We start from the raw sequence: 24848 nt of genomic DNA on the forward strand, positions 1-24848 counted from the left end.
TTCAAGGAATATAATAAAAAAAGAATTATCGAAATCGGTTCAGCCGTTCTCGAGTTATGCGCTTACCAACACATTTTGCGATTCATTAAACTTATTATAGACTAGCGGTCCGCCCCGGCTTCGCCCGTGGTACATGTTTACGTTTCTCTACATAAGAACCATCCTCGTACTTCAAGGAATATAATAAAAAAAGAATTATCGAAATCGGTTCAGCCGTTCTCGAGTTATGCGCTTACCAACACATTTTGCGATTCATTTTTATATATAAGAAAGATAATTATTATATCCTTAACAGAAAAAACTTAAAAAGATTCTAAAATCTAAATATCATAATAAGACACCCGTGACACACACATACATATGATACTTTCGGCGACATTGCTTATTAACGCTGAAGACTTACTAACTGGGGTTATTTTAAGTGGAAAATAATTATAAATTAGGAAGTAGTAACCAATGTTCTGAGTAGACAGCCGGACAAGGACCCTTGTTCTGCTGTCTACTCGACAAGAGATAAGAAGGGTGTGGTTGCTTGGTTATGAGTTATGACGTATGAATGACTCATTCACTCATTTGCACAGTATTTTTTCCACCTTATATTGTCCGTGTAGTGGTTCGGTTAGTAAAGCATTGCATCCCAGTCTGTACACCGACATGGCTCATATTAAATGGACCGATTTACTTGGAAATTTGGATAACGGTGATTTAAGTTATTTGAAATGATGCATTTAGCTTTCCCATAAAGTGAAACGAGATTGTAGCCTAATTTCATAGTTATTTAACTCGTATTCAAAGAACATTCTGTGTGTTATCCGATTGAGATATTGTGATTCCAACGGTCGATCAAGATAGTAATAAAACCAATAATCGTGGCTCGTCATAAGATCATTTAATTGTAACCTCTCGTCGAGTTCCACACGCGAGCTCGCAGCCCACGCCACGCCGCGGCCGCTCGATGCGGGTTCTGCAGAGCGGCGCGGCGGCACATGATGTGCATAGTCAGGCATAGGGTCGCTATCGGCTTATCTAAACGAGTCTCCGTCGGACCTGAACCCGAGCTGAACTTCCTGACCGAATACTGATAGCCGATCGCCACCGACCAAGTGTTTACAAACGTAATACATACATTATGATAAATTATGTGCATTTCTAATTTAGGACCACTACACGAATCAAATACAATTTGAAAATCTTAAGTCCGCTTGCATTCAATTTTATTATAATATTTAGCACCTATCGATCTGCCCGTCGAATCGAAAAGACAAAAATATATAAACTTATAACTACCGAGTGTTATGTATCAAATGAAAAACTACCGACTATCTCGTTCAATGGAATAATTTTGCTCGTATATTTATCCTCCGGCTACGGGCAGGTCCACGGTCTAAAGCACACGGGCCGGCGCGACTCCGCCGCGGCTCCCCGGCTACCGCAGATATTGTGCCACACGGCACTGGCTTCTCACGAGGTGACGAGTGAAAAGTTACTTATACAATTTGACTGCGACAAATATAATCTTCGGCACTCGAGAGTCGCGACACGAACCGACTAACCGTATATAATTATTTTAAATATTCACTTAAGAGTGCTTAAGACGACCGAAAGGTTCTTAACTAGCTCTGAACGTATTCGTTCGCTGCAATATCCATATCATAACATAATATCAGCTGATCGAGCTCATTCGCTTCGTGAGAACTGTGTATCAGATTAGACTATTGAGTGCCGAGAGCTGGGGGACGCGGGCCGAGCCGCGAGCGGCGGTGGCGCCGCGCGGTGGCGCTGCAGCGGTGCGGCGTGCGGTGGAGGACGATAGCGAATACCAATTGACACTCGCCGAGGCTCACAACTACTCGATGTATTATTGTTGCACTTCATATTATTTGTTAGAGGCTGGAATTTCACACGTACCTTTCGATTAGGCTCGTAATACTCCTATTCTGGCATATTTTTTTTTTACAAAATATAGCTTTAAAACTTAAATTATAACTGATGTACTGATTTTAGGAAATTATTTGTTTTTACACATGAACTTAAATTTATAAATATTTCAATTGCTGCAATTGCAAAGAGCAATGGTAGACTTTCCTACGTGGAATTGGTTGAGATGAAATGACAGCGTCTATAAATCTAAAATTTCTTATTATTTTCTGTGTATCTCTGTGGCTCCGAGTAACTGTAAAGTATCGAAAATATTGTTGTGAGAAGGCTCACGGAGGAGGATTGAACTTTTCTGATATTATGTCATATTTAGTCTCTTGGAAGAAGTCATACGCTCTGTGCTTGTTTGTAATTGTTAGTTATAGAGTAAGATCCCAGAGCCGTAAGATACAACTTATTTTTTAAAGCATATAACTTTCGGTTCACAGTAGTCTCTAGTGTACTTTTTAATACCTGAATGTTTGTGGAGCTCTACCGGTGACACCTGCGCCACATCAGTCGCTTTAAAGCTCTAATAAATGAACTTAATTTATTTTTAAATGTCTGATTTTTGAAGTGAAACTTCTTTATCGGGGTTGGACAAAAATTTAGTGTAACGTTTTTGCGTTACGCGCCATCTTTTTTTATTTTACATCCTTTACAACTTGATCATTAGGAATTTATTACCTCTATTGTTCGAACAAAAATAAGTTACCGCCTTTAAGAACTTGCCGACAATGTGAGTACACTATTGTTTCTTAGAAAATATTTTAGGAGTATACGATAATAAATCTATGACTCACGTAAACACGTGTTTGCTTGATTGGTGTTCACTGTTCAATTATGATTTTGTGAATTAAAAATTTATAAGAATAAACCTCAAACTCTTTATGTCCAATCAAAATCCGCCTAAGTCGAAATCCTTTATAAGTTGAAAACTCTATAACTCGAATTTTTTGGCGTCTCCCTTGGTCTTTTGAACTACCGCACGAGCGGAGCGAGCGAGTCGTGGCAGTGGCCGGCGTAAATATTCAAATAGATAGCGAGGAGCGAAGCGACGAGCATCTTAGGTTAACTTTTGAACTACCGCACGAGCCGAGCGAGCGAAGCGAGCGAGTTGCAGCAGCGGCCGGTGTAAATATATTTTAAATAGGTAGCGAGGAGCGAAGCGACGAGCGTGTTAGACTAACGTATTTCTGTAATATTGTATACAAGCTGTGTCGCGTTGTTTCACCCGCGTGGCTCCGCTCCTGTTGGTCTTAGCGTCATAATATATAGCCTATAATATTACTCGTGGATAATGTAGCTTTCGAATGGTGAAAGAATTTTTAAAATCGGTCCAGTAGTTTATGAGCCTATTCATTACAATCAAACAAACAAACATACAAACAAAGTTTTCCTCTTTATAATATTAGTGTAGATAGTAAATTATTTTTTGAAAAATAAGGTCATAAAGAAGTTTCACTTCTTACGTGTGTACTCTAGTACACGCACACATTTTTTTTTATATGTTATTAAGATAATTATTAAGTACTATGTTCTATTTAAGGGGAGGCTCCCTAAATTTTAAGTGAATTTGCATTAATATTCTGAAACAGGCACACATACAATCGAAATGGAACTCTAGTATATGATTTGGGTATTTTTCTTTCGATGTACAAGATAGTTACGTAATTGTAACATTTTCGCTCGATTCATTTTTTATTCAAAAATTATGCCTTTTTTTAAGGATTATTACATTTTTTTAAAGATTTACTTGGACTTTATGTCTAAAATAAATGTTAACAGTAAGAAAATAGAGTTTACTATCGAATCCCAAGATATTTTTTCTCTAGATCAATTATTACTTTAGTTATAAACGAAGCTCGAGCTCGAACGCGATCAAAAGCGTACGCGTTATTCCATTTTTATTACGATCTTTATATTCAATTTTTATATCGATAATCTTTATTACGGCTGTGTTAGCGTCTAGTACCGTAACCAGTCTCTCAGTGCCAGAAATTATGTTAGGGAGCCTCCTCTGAAGGGCGCGGGTGGCGCGGGTAGCGCGGGGTGGGGTAGAGAGTTGTGAGGCTCGGCGCGCGACCGGAGGTGGTGCGACGGCGCATAACGCGCGTTTGTTGGGTGAAGGGAGGTATGAGTGTGTGGCGCGGCGTGCTAACCCCCTATCGACGTCGCCGGCAGTTCGTGCCCGACGACCTGAAGGATGACAAGTACTGGGCGCGCCGGCGGAAGAACAACATGGCAGCCAAGCGGTCGCGCGACGCGCGCCGCATGAAGGAGAACCAAATCGCCCTGCGCGCCGGCTACCTCGAGAAAGAGGTAACCGGCTGTTCATTCATATACGAACCTTCTTTGTTAACAATTCTATTCAAATAATAATATTCCCACCTGTATATTTTGGTAGGTAATTATATTTTATTTGGTTTTTGATGGCCGACGAGAGCATTCGGTCGTAACTAATTTAAGTCGTTCACCTGCAGATATGAAATAAATAAACAAAGGCAACAGAAAATTGCGAAGATTAACTTATAGAAGCAATATCATTTTTTTATAATTTCCTTTAACAAGAACAAAGTAATTGTAACATGGGTAAAGAACGGTTCTCAGTGATTATTTGTGACATTTCAGAACATGGGCCTGAGACAAGAGGTGGAGTTGCTGAAGAAAGAGAACCACATTCTGCGCGAGAAGCTCTCCAAGTACGCGGACGTGTAGGCGGCAGCGACCGCACAAACACACCACCATGTCAGTACCTTACGATATCGAACAACCCCACAACTGACATTTCCCATTACGCATTATGCAAACGGCTATCCAAACCCATACTGAATACTCTATTGTTTACCGAATCTTCAAGAAATCAACTCTATTTATAAAATCTTTTTACGTTCATTATCTAGGATTAAATTTATTTCATCCTTTTAATTACTTTTTATTAACTTTAATGAATGTGCTAGTATAAAAACATTGTAAATACTAAATGGCTCTAAATGGTATACATTGATATTGATATAGAAAAGATATAGACTACAGGCCCGTGTTGAAAAAAAAATATAGGTCACTTGTAACACCTTGTAAGCTGTCCAACTGAGTGCAGATGAGAATTCGAAAGTACAGGTAGACTCGGTAAATTTTGGTCACATATTTTTGTACGGCATTCTTAACCACCGATAGATCCATTAAAAATAATAAAAAAACGCACAGTGCCGTACAAAAATGGTCGCACAAAGTTTAATATAAATATAATAAGGTTAGATATCACCGAAATCAAACCCTAGGTACATACCTGATACCACGTTGCGTAGAACATAGGTACATATTTTGTGGTGTGTCGGTCGGTCAAATATAATATAATATAAAGATTAAAGACAATAGGGCACCCTTGGGGAGGAAAACTAAATTTACGGGAATAATAGATTAAACAAAATATTATATAAAAGGATACAATTTACGATGTACGTCACCACCGTTGTACAGCCAGGCACACTACGTCGCCATTAAATACTTGTTTCATATAACGAACAATTCCCACGTTATGTAAAAACCGTGGCGTTATTATGAATATCACAATTAAATTTAAAACAATTAGAAGCAACCAAAACTTCCCGAGAAGTGCTTTTGATAATCCGTATCAAATTAAATAAATCGCGATCCGCGCGTGATTGCTACCAGTGCAAAATCTCGAGTCCCACAACGAAAACCGAATGCAGAAAAAAAAACGAACGCGAATGCCGCTCCCGTCGGCCAATTGAATATATCGCGTCACACGCTACCCTCAATATTAATTTTTTTTTTCTACCTATTCCGAACACTGCTTTTAATCCATTATTCCGCAACGTCGTACAAAAATCATGGGGACAAGGGGAAAAAATCGAGAGTTGCAATCCCCTCTCTTTCCGCACTCCAGGGGGTGATTAGACACAACATGAAATAAATTTATTTTGAAAGTATTTTATGTATAGATAATATTTTTTCATGTGCCGTACATTTTCGTTGGTTCAAAAGGAAAAAAAAACAGAAAAAGAAAAAATCCAGTGAGGAAAGAGAGGGGATTGCAGCTCTCGATTTTTTCCCCTTGTCCCATTGAGATAATATTACTTCGTATGGAGCAGACACCACGAACAAAATCTGTGCGCCAAGCGCGGCGGCGCGGGGCGCGCGAATGGCGGCTAGACAATCATAGATTATGCGATGTCACTGACTCACCGCTATAGAGGCGACACTTTGTTTCATTCTGTCTAAGTATTTTATTGGGTGCCACTCCTTACATGCACGTTGACTTGAAATTTTATTTGTACTTACTTAATATTTATTTTAGGTATAAACTGACTTTACTACGCGGGGCTAACAATACCTGGCATATAATATAGGATGATGTAAATAGTGACGTCATATGGAATAACTTAATTTTTCTCGGGTTTTAGGTTCAGTCAGGGCTATGGGAAGTTTCATTCCTTACAAATTGAGCCTTTTTTAGAAAAAAAATAAAAGCCGTGTAATTTTGTACAAAATGTTTATTTAGTTCATCATCCTCAGAACATGTTCCCGGCTCAGAAATTGCTTGTATAGTTTTTTTTTTTCAGTACTATTGTAGCACACCTTCGACTAAAATAAATATAACATAATGTTAGTGATGGCTAAAATAATATTTCATTTGTTATACAAATCCGTAAAATTTTATTATTATTACTAACATCAATACAAGGAACAGCAGACTTCTTTAGAAAACGCCTTCCCACTTTTGTGTTATATTTATCCTCATCGCGAAAATGCAATGAACAGACGCAAGTTCTATCGGATGGTAACCAGGTTTCTTCACTGCGGTTGTTTGGGACAAATTTTACCCATTTTTCCCTTTCTTCACGGCCCAGACATGGAAACCTTGAATAGAAAAAATATTAATCTCTGAACTAGCGGTCCGCCCCGGCTTCGCCCGTGGTACATATTTCGCAATAAAAAGTAGCCTATGTTTTTTCTCAGGGTCTAAAGATTGTCTGTGCCAATTTTCATCAAAATCGGTCCAATAGTTTATGAGCCTATTCATTACAATCAAACAAACAAACAAAGTTTTCCTCTTTATAATATTAGTGCAGATAAATAAATAATAATTCAATTATACGTTCAAGTCAGTAGCTTATACAATATCAATTAAAAACTTGATTAAAATCAATTAACAAAAAAAAATTGGTGATTAAGTAATTGATTTTCATATTTCATGATTTCACCTTTTTTCAATTAAGAACCAGTCTATGCTTTTCTAAATATGTAAAATTATTATTTTATACTATAAAAATATACGCCAGCAAACATTACTAACAACACTTATTTCATGCCCAATGTCATATCTTAAATTTTTAATCTATGACAAATGACGCAAAATGTCGCCCGCCAAAAATTTTGCTCTAACTAAGTTTTAAAAATTATTATCTCGTTACTTACTGATGAAAAGTTATTCCTTTGCACTTTTCCGTATTATTTGTGCAATATCGTAACACACACGTAGGCATATTTGATGCGTTTCACTTTAAAACAAATAAAAATTGAGCGTGACGTTCGCGCCAATGAGCGAGCAAGCGACTGAGTGCAGTTACGCCAGATGGCGTATGTTGAGCGGAACATAAGTGATGTAGGCGGTGTCGTCTCCATATGTGTACCTCAATGCCTTGTCCCCATGATTTTTGTACGGCTTTGTGGGATAATGGATTAAAAGCAGTATTGAAATAGTATGACACAGATGCCGTACAAAATCAAATGACCAAATTTACCCCGGTAATTCTCGGAAAATAAATAAAAATTCCGACAATGTGGACCACCATTTTTGTACGGCACTGTGCGTTTTCTTATTATTTTTAATGGATCTATCGGTGGTTAAGAATGCCGTACAAAACTATGTGACCAAAATTTACCGAGTCTACCTGTACTTTCGAATTCTCATCTGCGCTCAGTTGGACAGCTTACAAGTGACGGCATAGTGCTGAATCCTATTATTTTATGCTCTTATATCGTTCTAGATAGGTCACCTGGTGGTTCAAATGATCCATATTTTTTTTTCAACACGGGCCTGTAGTCTAATATAGAATCAACCCAAGATACACAGTCAAATTTTCAAAAACGTCCGAGTTAGTCCAGGATCCATCGCCCATTTTTGCAAGTGATTAATATCAAGCTAATTTTCCGTGAGTAGCTTTATTTTGATGAGACGCCCAATAATTTCTTGTACGAAACTCTCGATTGTGGTAGCTAACAGAGGTAACAAGGATAAAATATTTTGATTCGATGGTTCTCAAATATTTATCACGCAATTTGTAGGACAATATGCCTGTTGAATTATATAAATATTAACTAAGTGAAAACAAAAAAATCAGCTCGTTAGTAATCATTTATGATGACCTCGTTATCGATACACATTGGAGAGAGGGGACTCTTTGATCAAACAATAGATTTTGTAGGACAAATATTTTTTCGAATAATTTAGATTGAGATTGAACAAAAAAAAAATTCAGTTAATTAGTAATAAATATTTGAAAACCATCAAATAAAACATTTTATCCTTGTTACCTCTGTTAGCTACCACAATCGAGAGTTTCGTACAGGAAATTATTGGGCGTCTCATCAAAATAAAGCTACTCACGAAAAATTAGCTTGATAGTAATCACTTGCAAAAATGGGCGATGGATCCTGAACTAAGTAGAATGAGTGCAACATTTCAAACAGACTTCTGTCGCAATTGTACAGAAATGTTGGGTCCATAAAGTTAAAAGCTATAGAATATCGTATTTTCGGTAAGGAAAAGTATACCATGCCATGAGCAATCGTTTACTTACTGCGGTCGATAGCAATTTAATGCGTGGATTTAACTACAATCGAAACATTATGTCTCGATCTATCAACTAAATTACTCACTTTACCGACAATCTTCGATAAGTTTTTACTTTGTGACAAATATTTCCGAAATACCTAATTTTTCTAACTGGCCGCTAGAGGCGCTGTATAATAATTTTGCATCCTTTTTACGCAACTTAGCTAGCGAGTAAGATCACTGAAAAGATAATTATACGGTACTAATTAGTTGGTATGGTTTTTATTACTAAATGTAGGAAAATAGAATTGATTGAGTCAACTCTCGTTCGCCGCAGGTGAGGCGTCCACCGCGAGCCGCGAGCCGCGCCCCGCCGACTGCTGACCCTCGCTGCCCGCTCACTCAGGACTCCTCTTGCCATCGATCGCTCACATCGCGCTTAGGCTCGTATTACTAGATCCTTCTCGAGCGTAAGATCGATCCGATCTCAGACTTATCGCTGGCCTCGGGACCCGACGCCTGGAGTCGGCCGCGTGAACGAAACGCCGGTTCTCTGATCGAGAACGATTCGCTAATACGGGCCTGAGTCAGCCAGAGGTCCCAAGTTTTATTGTTTCACCACCTCCGTTAGCGGCCTCCAGCGAGTCAACTAACGTCTGATGTTTCCCAGTTTATGTTAAAAGTTATTGTTAAGAATCGTTATACAGTTACCGTAAGTTAATTTAGTGTAGGTGATAACCAAAGTTCCCAGCTGTTCTGTCGTATCCTTGGCCTAGGAGTCGCACCAGGGTCAGACCCGGACCGATGGCGAGCGGTGACGTCACTCGTTACGAACCGTTCGCACTGATTATACATTTACCAAACACGTTCCGCGCTCGTGCTTATCTTATAACTAGCTGCTCCGCGCGGTTTCACCCCCGTGGCTCCTTCCCTGTTGGTCGTAGCGTGATGATATATACCCTATAACCTTCTTCGATAAATGGGCTATCTAACACCGAAAGAATTTTTCAAATCGGACCAGTAGTTCCCGAGATTAGCGCGTTCAAACAAACAAACAAACAAACAAACAAACTCTTCAGCTTTATAATATTAGTATAGATTTCGCACCACTACGTTCGCAACGTTCAACACTGAAGCGTCACATGAATGCCAGATAACAAAGGCAAATGAGTCCCAGGAACGTAGCCGCCGAGCCGCAGGGCATGGCTGGTGAATGTGCGTCAGTGCGAACCTAGAGTTAGTTGACACCGCCGATAGATTGCTCAAGTGGCGTTAATGCGCAAGTGTAGGCTGCGTCTGTATATAGATAGTCGTAATGTGTCTCGCGCCTGCCGCTGGGTTCGCAACATCTGCCAATAAAGCTGTTAATTAAATTAAAAAGACTTTGTTATAATATTTATACGGGTTTACTTGATAGAATTGTTACTTCTTGATGGAAATTTATATTGACCATAGTTAAATAAGGCACTTTAAACACAATATTCCGCTATTCATTCTAGAAATCCCCAATTTTAATGATAGGTTGTGTGTCGCTGAAAACGAGTCACAACCGGTGGTTGAGATTGCACATTTTTACAATAAATAGCGCAAAGTGTCTCATTTAACCATCGTTAGGGGGGTTAGTTAAGAACGGCTGGATTCAGACCCGGCGGTGAGCTGCGCGTCGTGCTGGGCGGACGCGCTCGCACTGCTCGGGCTCGCCCGACCCCGTCCGTCTGTCCCCGCAGCCGCGTCCGCCCTTGCCTCCCCCCTCCCCCTGCCCCCTGCCCCCTGCCCCCTGCCCCACACACTACGAGCAGGCTCGGATTTTGTACTTCTACTATTATTTAAGACCCCTTCCTTCTTATTTAAGCCCTCAAACGGCAATGCTACACCAGAATAATATTATTTTATACCATTATGATTCCATTTTATACTAACGCATTTTATATTACACTAATTACTTTAATCATATTTGCATACAATAAATTACTGAATGTTGGGTGTTCCTTTGAAAAATAAAACATACTATACAATTTTGCATAAATGTTAGTTATCTCTTTAATAATATTTGGCCACAACTATTGACGTACTCAGATCCAGGTCTGCCCCATCCCCCGTCCCCCGCCCCACTCCCGCTCCCCGCCCGCTTGTAGACCGCTCCGTTGAGATTAGTATCGCGCGGCGCTAGGAGCGCCCGCGCGTTCCGTTCCCGTAGTGAGCGAACACTAGTTTCGTTTCGATAATCATAGTAAATAGTGTAAGTAGTAGGTAGTGCGTAGCGTAGTTGTTATTAGTATATTTTTGTTATGGCTGTAGTTGTTAACGTTTTGAAAGTTTATATATAATTTGGTTTAGTTGTAACGCGCCGCGGCCGCCACTGCGCACCGACCGCATCTCTCCGCACTCTATACGACTCTCGCTAATCTTATAATATATTTTTGTAGATTTTTGTCGTTGATAAATGAGTCAATTGTATGTTTATTGAATTGATAAAATTAATGTTTATGAAGTTAAGACTAAGAAGTTGTTGCATTTGAAAGTATTTTATGACTTGGAGCGAGAACAATAAAACGTTTTTTTATAAATGTTTACATGTAACAGACTCTATGTACGGAGGCGTGACGGTTGACTTTGAAATGCACTGTTTCATATCAAGTGATATTATTGTATTATGTAATGATTCGGCCGCGCTCGCGCCAAGCCGTTTGATATTCCCACTTGTTTGTTGAACATATTGTAATAATTATTATACATTAAATTATTATCCAATGAATATCGTGTACGATACTTTTACATGCATGTAATTGTTTATCCGGAATTTGTAATAAATGTGTATAAAGTTGTAACGTGTAAGGTGTCGTGATAGGAAGGAGTGGAGTATATGACCTCTATTTATTTATTTAGTCCCTCTTTTGCCGTAAGATTCGCCTTATGTGTAAACACTCTGCGACAACACAAACCATATTGATGTACGAGTAGTATTTGTTTCATTTAATTTATATGGTTCTATGGATTCAAATAAACGTTAATTGTTGTATTCGTGTGTATTATTGCCGACTGGCCGACTGGACGACTGGCTGATTGGCCGACTGGCCAACTGGCTGACTGGCCGGCAGACCCTGAATTTAATCTCTTATCAATCTTAATAATATATATAAATCTCGTGTCACAATGTTTGTCCTCAATGGACACCTAAACCACTTAACCGATTATAATAAAATTCGCACACCATGTGTAGTTCGATCCAACTTGAGAGATAGGATAGTTTAAACTTTAAACATGTAGGTACCACGGGCGAAGCCGGGGCGGACCGCTAGTACATATAATAAAATTGTAGAAAAGTGATGTCTGTACAATGAAAATATTAAAAAAAAATAGCAGGTGTTATTAAATCGATCCTGAACCCAAAACTGTAGTTAAAAAAATTTTTTGTCTGTTTGTCGGTTTGTCTGTTTGTCTGTATGTTTGAACACGCTAATCTCAGAAACGGCTTATCCGATTTAGATACGGTTTTCACTAATATATTGTGGTAAGCTTCATTTAACATTTAGTGTTTATTTCATGTCAATCGGTTCATAAATAAAAAAGTTATGACCATTTAAGTAATCACAACGAACATTTGCTAAGGTATGCTATACATGAATTACTTTATTACGTAAATTATACGCTAAAGTTATTCCTTGACATGTCCAGATGATCATATCGAAAGTCCCCAAGCGTGGGGGGGTGGTTATGCTGAGGGTGTAGTAGGGGGGTCAAAGGACCTTTATTTAGATTTTTGCTCATAAGTCTAAAACCTGCACAAATAGCATTATGGTTACTTCTAGGTAAATTTTCTATCCTCCTAAGGACCAATGGCCTCATATAAGTACATAAACACCATCACCATTACCACCCAAAGCACCAAAAATTTTTAACTAAATTACCAACCACCGTCCTCATCCGATGACAAAATCGAAAATTCGAAATATCTTAAAAAATACCGCGCTTTTCTGCCTATGATCACTGTGTAACGCGATTGGCTGAATTGAACTATTAGGTTTGGTAGGTAAATGGGTTATCCAATCACAGAATTTTAAAATACTTTAGTTCAAGTTTTTAAAATGGCTGGTCAACGTAACAGAGGTAAGTTAAATCGTTAATTATCATATTAATCTCTCACTTGATTTTCATTTGGTATTGAAAAATAAATAGTAAAAACAGTACAGGAACGTATTTTAATTAAATTTAACGAAACAATTCATATTGTATTTTTTAAATTCACGGATAATTTTTATGTGATCATGTGAGAACATTGGTCGTTACTTACAACATTATTTTCATTTTTTTTGTACTCAGTTGAAGACATTGGTAGTCAATGACTATAAAACATTTAATTAGTTAATAATTTATTTTGTTGTTTTACAGTAATTTTGAGTATAATTGTCCTGTTTTATGATTATAATTTATTTAAACTGTCAACAGGAATTACTATTGCAATCAAAATAAACAGTTATCTTCCTTATTTTTTCAGTTATTCGTGACGATAATATCATCGATTTCCTAGCCGACTGACGGAGATTTTATTCCTAGTGATGAAGACTTAGGAGACCCACCATTTGTTTCCAAATCGATTTTTAGTTAGCTCATTGATATTTCAAGTTCCTAATATTGTACTTCCAATGTTTTTATTTCTTTTTTTAACATATGTTCAGATAGTTTAGATATTTTATTACCTAATATGTAGTAAACTTACACATTTAGAATTTAAGAAAAACTGTTTTTAATTCTTTTGTATACTTTTTAGAGGTTATTGTATGATCTCATATGTTATAACATAAGTAAATAAAAAAATCTACAAGTAAAACCTAATTTTAATAAAAAAATTTTTGGATTCACTTAGGTCTGATGTGATCACATGGGAACAAAATAAATCGAGTTTTTTTTTTCAGAAATGTATTCTATAAGCTATATTTTACACAGATAAAAAATCCCACAAGTAAATTTTAACTCTAACAATAAAAAAAACAAAAAAATACCATTGGGTGGCAGGTCTGTTGTATTTTTATGTACTCAGGTGAGAACAATGGGTGGTAATGCAGAATAGGATTTTTTTAGCTTGGTCCTTAGGAGGCTATATATAGTTGGGTCGGCTAAGATCGGACGCATTTGCCGAAAATTTTATACGTACTGTATTTTTTATTTTATTTCTCATGATTGGATGTCGTTTTTCTGTTGCGGTCAACTGTAAATTGATGACAAAAAAATATTGTTTAACCCCTAATTTTTTGGTTTGCGTAGATGCTATCTATCTAAGCAAATTAAGAGCCGAAAAAGTACACTTTTTTCGACTTACCATAGTGAAGAAAATAACAGTTCGGCCGAAGATCGGACTATGTAGTATCTTCACTTCTATGCGTTTAATAATAAAGTTCACATTAGGAAAACATCTGGACTTACGTCCATACATTGAGCATCAATGATTGGGTCAGGAAATTCCTCAAAAAATTTGACAAAGAAGTTTTGCCTGGCCGGCCGCAAAGTGAAGAGAGGGGCAGAACAAAATGGCGGATCTAGTAGTGTTGGCAGCAGTAGAGAATATTGCCTAGTTTGCAAGTTATTCCATGCATCCGATCTTATGTCACATCCGATCTTAGGCGACCCAACTTAAAAGGTCTTTGAAATTATGTCGTAGGTATTATATTTTTAACCCCCGACGCAAAAAGAGGGGTGTTATGTCCGCTATGTGTGTTTGCGTGTCTGTCTGTGCCACCGTAGCTCGCTAACGGGTAATACGAATTAGATGCGTTTTTTTGTTACATTAGTTGTTTATTATATATAGGGGTAAGTGGGAATGAAAAAAACGAATGTTGTCGGTTATACCCAAGTGATATATCAAATGAAAATAGACGACATGTCAGAAACAATTAGTCAAATTTTATCAAAATCGGTTCATCCATTTATTTGATATAGGAGTAAAAGTGGGAATAAATAAATGAATTTTATCAAATATACTCAAGTGACGTATCTAATGAAAGACATGACGTGTAAAGTACAATAAGACATATTTTATCAAAATTGGTTCATCCATTTATTGGATATAGGTATAAAAGTGGCAATAAAAGTTGTCAAATATACCTAAGTGGCATATCAAATGAAAGGGCATGACCTGACGTGAGAAGTATAATGAGGCATAGGTATTTAATCAAAATCGGTTCATCCATTTATTATATAGAGGGGTAAAAGTGGGAATGAAAAAAACGAATGATGTCTGTTATACCCAAGTGATATATCAAATGAAAAAAGACGACCTGTCAGATCCAATAAGTCAAATTATATCAAAATCGGTTCATCCAGTTATTTGATATAGGGGTTAAAGTGGGAATAAATAAATAAATTTTATCAAATATACTCAAGTGACGTATCTAATGAAAGACATGACGTGTAAAGTACAATAAGACATATTTTATCAAAATTGGTTCATCCATTTATTGGATATACTAGGTATAAAAGTGGGAATAAAAGTTGTCGAATATACCCAAGTGGCATATCAAATGAAAGGGCATGACCTGACGTGAGAAGTATAATGAGGCATATTTAATCAAAATCGGTTCATCCAATAATTATATGTAGGGCAAAAGTGGGAACGAGAAAAACGAATGCTGTCTGTTATACCCAAGTGATATCTCAAATGAAAAAAGACGACCTGTCAGAAACAATTAAGTAGTCTATACTATTTCCATTCTTTACCAATTTTACACAATCTTTATAAATTGTGCTAAAAAGTCCGCATTGTATATTTTAAAGCAATACATACGTATAATGAATTCAAAAAGTCTATTTTTTCATGTACAGGTGACTGTATGATACATGTGACCAATTTAAGTTGTTAAGTGCCTAGATATGTTAGTGTAAGTTAGGTTAAGTTCTGATGATGAATATATGATATAGGGGTAAAAGTGGGAATAAATAAATAAATTTTATCAAATATACTCAAGTAACGTATCTAATGAAAGACATGACGTGTAAAGTACAATAAGACATATTTTATCAAAATTGGTTCATCCATTTATTGGATATAGGTATAAAAGTGGGAATAAAAGTTGTCAAATAATATACCCAAGTGGCATATCAAATGAAAGGGCATGACCTGACGTGAGAAGTATAATGAGGCATATTTAATCAAAATCGGTTCATCCATTTATTGATTTATAGCGGTAAAAGTGGGAATGAATAATCGAATGTGGTCAAATAATATAATCAAGCGGCATATCAAATGACGTGTGAATTACAATTAGTCATGTTTTATCAAAATCGGCTAATCTGTTTATTACATATAAGCACCTTAGGGGTGATAGTGGGGATAAATAATCCAAATGGAGTACCAAACGAAAGGATATGACATGTACATATATAGGTATGATTAGACATGGTTTAGATCAAAATCGGTCCTGCCATTTACTAGGGGTGAAAGGGAAAAGTTGAAAGTCTGTGAAAGTAGAAGGAATATGGGAGAATAAGAATAACCACATCCTGGAAATTTTGAACTCTTCTGTACCTAAGTTTTATAGCTCAGTTTATAGACTACAAGCCCACATATGAAAAAAATATGGGTCAAATGAACCACCAGGGGTCATATCTAGAACGAAAGAAGAGCAAAAAATAATAAGATTCATCACTATGCCGTCACTTGTAAGCTGTCCAACTGAGTGCAGATGAGAATTGAAAAGTACAGGTAGACTCGGTAAATTTTGGTCATATATTTTTGTACGGCATTCTTAACCATCGATAGATCCATTAAAAATAATAAGAAACCGCTCAGTGCCGTACAAAAATGTGGGTCCACCAAGTCGGAATTTTAATTTAATTTCCGAGAGTTACCGGGGGTAAATTTGGTCATTTGACCATGTACGGCATCTGTGTCATACTATTGCTATACTGCTTTTAATCCATTATTCCGCAACGCCGTACAAAAATCATGGGGACAAGGGGAAAAAATCGAGAGTTGTAATCCCCTCTCTTTCCCCACTCCAGGGGGTCATTTGACACAACACGAAATAAATTTATTTTTAAAGTATTTTATGCATAGATAATATTTTTTCATGTGCCGTACATTTTCGTTGGTTCAAAGGGGAAAAATCTGAAAAAGAAAAAATCCATATAACGAAATGTTTGCTTTATATTTTGATAATAAAATATAAATATACATTAATATTAAGAAGCTCGAGGTGGTTAATTATCACCTTGGAAAGTCGGAGTCAAGTGGAATGGACTCCGTTAAATTGATGAACTAATAAAAAAGCTATGAACGAAAAGATGTGAATTATATGCAATCAGCCCATGAATACAGGTAAAGTCACAAGCAAATGCTAGTATTATATACATATTCAAAATGTACAAGTAAAGCGCTTTCAAATGATACCAAGCACGGCATATTTATCTTAACTTTATTTTTTTACTCTGTATGTTTTGTCCGCTAGAGGGCGCCACATTAGATTTTGTGAAACCCCATATAGCCTTTAGCTAGCTGGTCGCTGGTTATCCAGTGAACAATTCAGATGCTTCTAATGATATGTTATTTGTCGAATTCTGATAAGTAGTTTAGAAGTTACGAGGGAATAGATGAACATACATACATGACCTGTCAAAACCATAACCCTCCTTTTGCTTTGCCGTAGTTGGGTAAAAATATGTTAATGCCGTACTGTATCAAATGGCCATAAAGCACCCTTAAAATTGTAGCTTTCGTCGCTTTCATCAGCCTAAAAGATGTGGTCTGCACAAAAATGTACGGCATCGTTTTTTCCTAATTTATCTATGTTAATACTATTTAAAACAACGAATAAAGTGTAGAAAACTATAATATTTCATTAATCTACGATGTTTAAACTTTAACAAAATTTCTGGTTTTGCATTTCTCTATAACTTTTTTTAGAACGGTTTCTTTTGAACGGCAATACTATACAACAATTGAATTTTACAATATCATGTTAAAAAAAAAGTTCCCGTACAGGGTCAAATGACCTTACAGCTCTTTATATCAAGAATTCGATGAAATTAAGATGATTATTGGTATACATTTAAAAGAACAATTATTTTTTGACGGCATTGCTTTTAATAGTACTTTTGAGTGCTAGATAATGTTTTGGAACCGAAGCCGTACTTAGTCAAATGACCCCCTGGAGTGGGGAAAGAGAGGGGATTGCAACTCTCGATTTTTTCCCCTTGTCCCCATGATTTTTGTACGGCGTTGCGGAATAATGGATTAAAAGCAGTATAGCAATAGTATGACACAGATGCCGTACATGGTCAAATGACCAAATTTACCCCCGGTAACTCTCGGAAATTAAATTAAAATTCCGACTTGGTGGACCAACATTTTTGTACGGCACTGAGCGGTTTCTTATTATTTTTAATGGATCTATCGATGGTTAAGAATGCCGTACAAAAATATATGACCAAAATTTACCGAGTCTACCTGTACTTTTCAATTCTCATCTGCACTCAGTTGGACAGCTTACAAGTGACGGCATAGTGATGAATCTTATTATTTTTTGCTCTTCTTTCGTTCTAGATATGACCCCTGGTGGTTCATTTGACCCATATTTTCTTCATATGCGGGCTTGTAGTCTATTAGTAATAAATTTTACTAACAGTTCTTATTTATTTTATTTCTTAACTTTATAATAATCTGTAAGTACTTATAATTTAGTTTTTGATAGTACGTGTTTCAAGACGTGTTTCTCAATAAATAATAATAAATAAATAAAATCTTTATTTTGCCAAAAACATAAACTTACAAAAATATGTACGCTGACTCTTGAACTAGAGTAACTCTGTGTCTCAAGAGCCAGCGTTCCTCCTCATAAATACAAGTACAATTTTTTAAAGCAAAACAAAACAAAAATTCGGTCTGATTACAAAAAGTTTAACTTAAAAAAATATATATATATATATATATATATATATATATATATATATATATATATATATATATATATATGTATAATAATATGTATGTGAGAGCGTGAGTGTGTGTGTGTGTGTGTGTGTGTGTGTGAGCGTGAGTGGATGTGTGTAGCCTGTGTGTGTGTGTGTGTAAGTGCAGAGCGTGTACTTATTTCCCTCAGTTCTTACTATATTTTTTTAAAAGTTGTAATTTTCTCTGTCTCCAAATAGTCTAATGTTTGTAATATTTTTGTTAACTTTTTTTTAAGTCATGTTTGTTAAGGTCAAAAATCAAAGTGCGGCGATTTATTTTATTGTAAATCAATGAACTCAAAACGCGGTACTGATGCTTGGCAAAGCTTGTCCTGTGGGGTACTAAGGGACAAATATCTCTAGAACTCCGTTTGTCTGGGTCACGTGAAGAGGGAACTTTTGGATGTTTTTTGATAATAGTTCGCAGAATGTAAAGCTGTCTTACCGTGAGAACTTCACAGTGAGCGTAGAGTTCGTTTGTTGGAAACCTGAATGGTTTGTGACATAACTTTAAGCACAGAACGTTGTGCTTTTTCTGCAATAAGCATTATACTCTTACAAGCACCACCCCAGTCCGGTATGCAGTAGCTTAACACCGATTGACATAAACTAAAGTAGACTAATTGCAAAATATCAAAGCTAGCCGAGTTACGTAATTTTTTTAAAATAAATGTAAGTGATCTTATTCGTGCTGCGATTACATTAATTTGTGGATGCCATTTTAGTCGATCATCTATGGTAACACCTAGGTATTTGTAGGTTACTACACGCGATAAGGAAGGACATCCACATGAGACAGTTTCAGCTGTATCACACGAATGAACATTTATTTTAAAACTTAATGGCGCTCCCCGGTTATTTAGGTATATAAAATGGAATAAATTTAGTTTTCACAACATTTACAGTCAACAAATTAGATGATAGCCATGACATAACAATTCTTAAACAGTTTTCAGCCCTGTATTGAAGCTTTGTCCAGTCCGCAGCAGCAGTTTTTCAGCAGTATCGTCTGCATATGTAAATATATTGCAGTTCTGAAGTTTAATTTGGCACAGTTTATTTATATATATTTGAAAAAGTGTAGGTCCAAGTATACTGCCTTGTGGCACGCCATAGGTAATAGGCACATCATCACTTAAGTGCTCATCAATTTTAACACATTGGACCCTATTTGATAGGTAATCAGCAAAAATCTGTAGTGGGCATCCCCTCACTCCAATTTCTTCAAGTTTTTGTATAAGGATGGGGACAGAAACTGTGTCAAAAGCTTTTGATAAGTCTAGAAATACAGCTAAACACCTAGCTTGATTATCTAAGTGCCCGACTATATCTCCAACAATAATTGTGTGTTAAGTAGTAACTACCTACTATGCAGTCACTATTCCACGCGGACGAAGTCGCGGGCACAGCTAGTATATAATAAAAACATTGTTCTAAAAGAAGAAAGACACTACATTTAATTAGGAAAAAATCCATACCACTTATAAGTACGTGCACGTAAAAAGAACGCTGGATGAAAGTGATGGGGTGTGTTTGCGCATGGATCGAGTTTTGCACGAAAGGTATTTGACGATTATTTTATTTATAAACTAGGCTCGCGAGACGTGGCTTCGCAACTACATATTTGTTATTCTTATACCACCTCATAACATGTAATAAACCGATAAATCGCCAATGCGCAGCTTAACACAGTACAGTTGTTAAAATTATTATTAATGTAGTTACTCATTTACTTATACATAATTATTATATTTATTTACTAAAGCTTAGTGTTATGATTGTAAAGTGTAATTAGGTCAGTAGCAAATAAACGATCGTCTTGAGAGAACGCATTTTTATTTCAAGCCACAAGCATCATTCAAAACCAACCTTTATTGCAATAACATATGGTCCATAATCGAGCCGGATAAGTTGCAGTGAGCAAATATAAGTTTGCAATATTGTGAATGTGAAAACAACAAGTCATCGCGCGACTGATTCATACAATTATTGAAGTTATAAGTTTTAACAACAAAATTATTTACAAAAGTAATTATGTCGTCGGTTGAACAATTATTAGAACAACTGGAGGATTGTGCTACTTTGATTAAAAAGGCTTTAATAAATCACAAAAAAGCCCCAAAATCTAGATTAACAAAGGGATATTTGAAAGTGAGATCTCAAGTTGTAGACGATTAATAATTGGTCAGCGTTTAAGGGTCTTCATGGATCTCTTCTAAAGTTAGTACCGCAACAGGAAAGGAAAACATTACTTCGTAAATGAAGAATATGACTTGTGCGAAGAACAATACATTTTGTTGAAGACAGAATTAACGGATTTGTTGGAATCGAGTTCAAGTACTTCGACGGCCGTAGCGGATTGTAAAGGAGAAGTGCAGTGGGTTGCGTCGGAAGCTAAATTACCTAGAATGGATTTACCAACATTTTCGGGTTGTTATGAAAATTGGCAAGTTTTTGAGGACTGTTTTATAACATTAATACATAATAATACCCATCTAAATAATTTTCAAAAACTACATTATTTAAAATTGTGTCTAACAGGCAAAGCTAGTGCTACATTGAAGCATTATCAAACTACTGAAAACAATTATATTCCAGCTTGGGATACGCTCAAAAAACGTTATAGTCATAAACGACTAATATTAAATGCATATTTAAAAAAGTTATTTATGCAAAAAAAGGTTCAAATTCAGTCTTCAAGTCAGTTAAAATCATTTATCGATGTAACTAAAGAATGTATTATTGGTTTAAAAAATATAGGGATTTGCACGGAGTCTTGGGATCCAATTTTGTTGTTTATTTCGTCTCAAAAATTAGACCACGAAACGCATAAAGAATGGGAAGATTACGTTAGTTCAACTCTCAACTTAACATCTGATGTATTTCCTACTTTCAATAATTTGGTTACGTTCTTAGAAGGAAGAATTCATGCTTTAGAGTTAACAACGACAGGCAATAGAACTTTAAAAGAACGCTCATATCATGTCGCGAATATTAATGATAAAATTTGTATTTTTTGCAACAAAGATAATCATATTCTTAGTCATTGTAAGGAATACGGGAAACTACAACCGAAAGAACGCAGCGCCTTCGCAAAATTAAAAGGTTTATGTTATAATTGTTTAGTACCGGGCCATACACTTATATATTGTAATCACAAGGCATCGTGCAGAATATGTGGTAAACGACATCATTCCCTCCTTCATGAACCTGGAAAGAAAAGCTTTACTCAAGAAGAAAATCAAAACTCGACACAATTATCTTTGCATACTAATGTAGAAGAACAACATGAAGAAGATGACATTTTAGAAGAGGTCAATGGTAGCGATGCTACAATAACTTCACACATGGCTACACAACCATCTACGGCGTTACTCGCAACTGCTATTTTACCTGTCAAGGGGACGTCAGGACAAGTATTATATTTACGTGCTCTGATCGATCAAGGCTCTCAGGCGACGTTTATAAGTGAAAGAGCAGCTCAATACATAAAGGCAAAAAGGTTGCCTGTCAATGGAACAATATCAGGTGTTGGGTCCACATTAACAAGAACAAATCATATAAAAAAATAAATAAAAATATCTTTATTTCACAACCACAATTACAAAATATACAAAAACGATGGTCCCGTACTAGACTATAGTCTGTATTACGGGTACCGATGTCCTTCCATGTTACAGTTGAGAAATATAGTGACGTAATTTAAACAGAGAATAAAGTAATATATATATATATATATATAATGTAAAAGTTGTGTCTGTGGGTGTGTTTGTGAGTGTATGAGTGTGTGAGTGTGAGTGTGTGTGTGTGTGTGACATGTCTTACGTGTGTGCATGATTGGAGGAGTGTGGGTTCATGTAATGGTAGAAGAGCATGAGTAGAATGTGTTTACGTTTGAATAACTTATATAGACTCTCACGTTAACAGCGTGTTTTAGAGATAATTACATTTTCTGTGTAGTAGTAATCCTTTGAGAGCAGCCATTTAGTTATAGTTTTTTTACTTTTATATCGTGATAAATTAAATATTTTCAACTCTTTATTTATTACATTATATAAGTGTGGTCCCAAATATAGAAATTGCCTACGGAAAAAGGTCGTATTGAAAGTTTGATGTTTTACTACATCTCTAGTTGAACGCTGAGTTAAGATTATGTTAGAGAAACTTACATTAATGTTTATTAGATTATGGAATTTAAGAACAGTGTCTAATATATAGAGTTGTCTAATAGATAATACATTGAATAAATTATATATATCCTTTGTGGGAAAACGAACTGGCTTAAAAGCTGACACCTTAAGTATTGACCTCTGGCATCTCTCTAAAGGTAGAAGAATAGTTTTATGAGTGCCACCCCAAGCTACAATACAATACCTAAGTATACTCTGACAGAGAGAAAGATAAACAGTTTTAAGTAGGTTAAGTTCAGCTACCTGTCGTAGTTTTTTAAAGGTCCAGATCAGTTTACGAGTACGAGAACACAAATTATCGATATGCAATTGCCACGTCAGACGGGAGTCTAGAATAACCCCTAGGTACTTAATATTATTAGCAATCTCAATTGTATGACAAGAACACAAACTTATGTTGTTATAATTACAAGTATGAGCTTTGATTGAGAGGTCGATCGGCAAAACATCATTTTTTAAACTGAAGTTAATACACTTAGTTTTTTTAAGGTTTATTGTGAGCTTATTACAACGAAGACAGTCCAGTATGATTTGAAAACCACTTTGCGCGTTGTGAAAAACATGCCTCCAACTTGTACCATTAAAAAGCAGGACCGTGTCATCCGCGAATGTAATTATTTTACAACAGTTTAAATTTAGAAGACACAGATCGTTGATGTAGGCTAAGAATAGACTAGGTCCGAGTACACTGCCTTGCGGAACGCCATAAAATACAGGCATATCGGTGCTCACAAGATTATTTATTTTAATTCTTTGAGTTCTGGCAGTTAAATAATCAGTAAAAAGATTAAGTGCAACCCCGCGTATTCCAAAACTTTCCAATTTAGACAAAAGGATGGGAACAGAAACAGTGTCGAAAGCCTTGGTTAAGTCGAGGAAAATGCCTATACATTTTTCTCTTTTATCTAGCCTATTGGTTATATAATTAGTTAAGTCCAATACTGCTCCCTCTGTAGATTTATCCGCCTGAAAACCAAATTGATTTTGAGCTATAAGCTTGTTAATAGTAAAAAAGTTCATTAATCTCTTATTTATAATTTTCTCGAAAATTTTACTGAAAACTGGTAAAACTGATATAGGTCTATAGTTTTCGACACTGTTCCTGTCACCGCCCTTAAATACCGGGGTTATGAGAGATTTCTTATGAATTACAGGGTGGATGAAAATTTACGTTTTTATGTTGTGACTGGGAACTAGAGCAATCAGGAATTTTTTCAGCTAATTTCCGGCCTATGTTTGAAAAATACCTATTAATATTATTTAATGTATTTATTGGAGAATCTTTACCGCTTATTAAAGGTGTTGGGGAATTTTTATTAATATTCATTTGAGCAATTTCTTTTATGGACCGCCACAAAAGTTTTGGATTATTAAGGGATGTTTGCAATTTAGACATCTCATAAGTTTTTTTGACATTTTTCAGCAATTTATTACAAAATGATCTGTATCTAGTATAAGTTAACTTTAAAATTTCGTTGTTAGGCTGTTTTTTAGATTTAATGTGCAATTTATCGCGGTTTTTGATACATTTTAGTATACCCGGGGTTATCCAGGGCTTAAGAATTTTTTTGCGCTTAGATCTAATAATTTTTTTAGTGTGAGCTTGGATAATTTCCTAAATGGTGTCAACTAATATGTTTGCAGCAGTGTTTGCATTCGTAGCCTGTAAGACAGTAGTATAATCGATTTTATCTAGATCACGAGAAACCTCTTCCCAATCAGTCCTATTTACAGAATTTTCAGAGATCATAGGTTTGACAGCACGTGCATCGGTGTCCATTGTGAGCACAATCGGTTTATGATCAGTTATGAAAGAATTTATAATAAATACTTGAGCATTACAATGAGAGCCTAAAAGAACATGATCCAAACAATTTAATTCTCTTGTAGGTATGGTATGAGCTGGCAATAAACCTAGCTGAGAGGTTAGAGTTAGATAGGAACCCGAATTTTTGTCTCTAGAATCTGTTTTGATGTCTATATTCATATCACCGATT

General features: G+C 36.1%; 2 protein-coding genes across 14 annotated transcripts in view; one reads left to right on the plus strand and one right to left on the minus strand.

The window, feature by feature from the left end:
* Pdp1 (PAR bZIP family member Pdp1) overlaps positions 1–9595 on the plus strand; it is a 147412-nt gene extending 137817 nt beyond the window's left edge. For 7 of the 13 annotated variants that reach the window (XM_089695501.1, XM_089695510.1, XM_089695562.1 and 4 more), the window contains 4 exons: positions 1376–1468; positions 4102–4239; positions 4549–4665; positions 9057–9595. In XM_089695501.1, coding sequence (XP_089551627.1) covers positions 1376–1468; positions 4102–4239; positions 4549–4635 — 318 coding nt within the window. In that variant the 3' untranslated portion in view covers positions 4636–4665; positions 9057–9595. Of the gene's footprint in view, positions 1–1375; positions 1469–4047; positions 4240–4548; positions 4666–9056 lie in introns of all 13 variants that reach the window. The other 6 variants (XM_089695571.1, XM_089695529.1, XM_089695537.1 and 3 more) reach the window with 2 other exon arrangements.
* Positions 1–24848, minus strand: part of LOC149491566 (proton-coupled amino acid transporter-like protein acs) — a 176738-nt gene that overhangs the window by 98970 nt on the left and 52920 nt on the right. The window lies entirely within an intron of this gene.

Source organism: Colias philodice, chromosome 1 (assembly GCF_061535455.1).
Source record: "Colias philodice isolate Cphi_HAF_F1 chromosome 1, ilColPhil1 Martin Lab GWU primary, whole genome shotgun sequence".
NCBI lineage: Eukaryota > Metazoa > Arthropoda > Insecta > Lepidoptera > Pieridae > Colias > Colias philodice.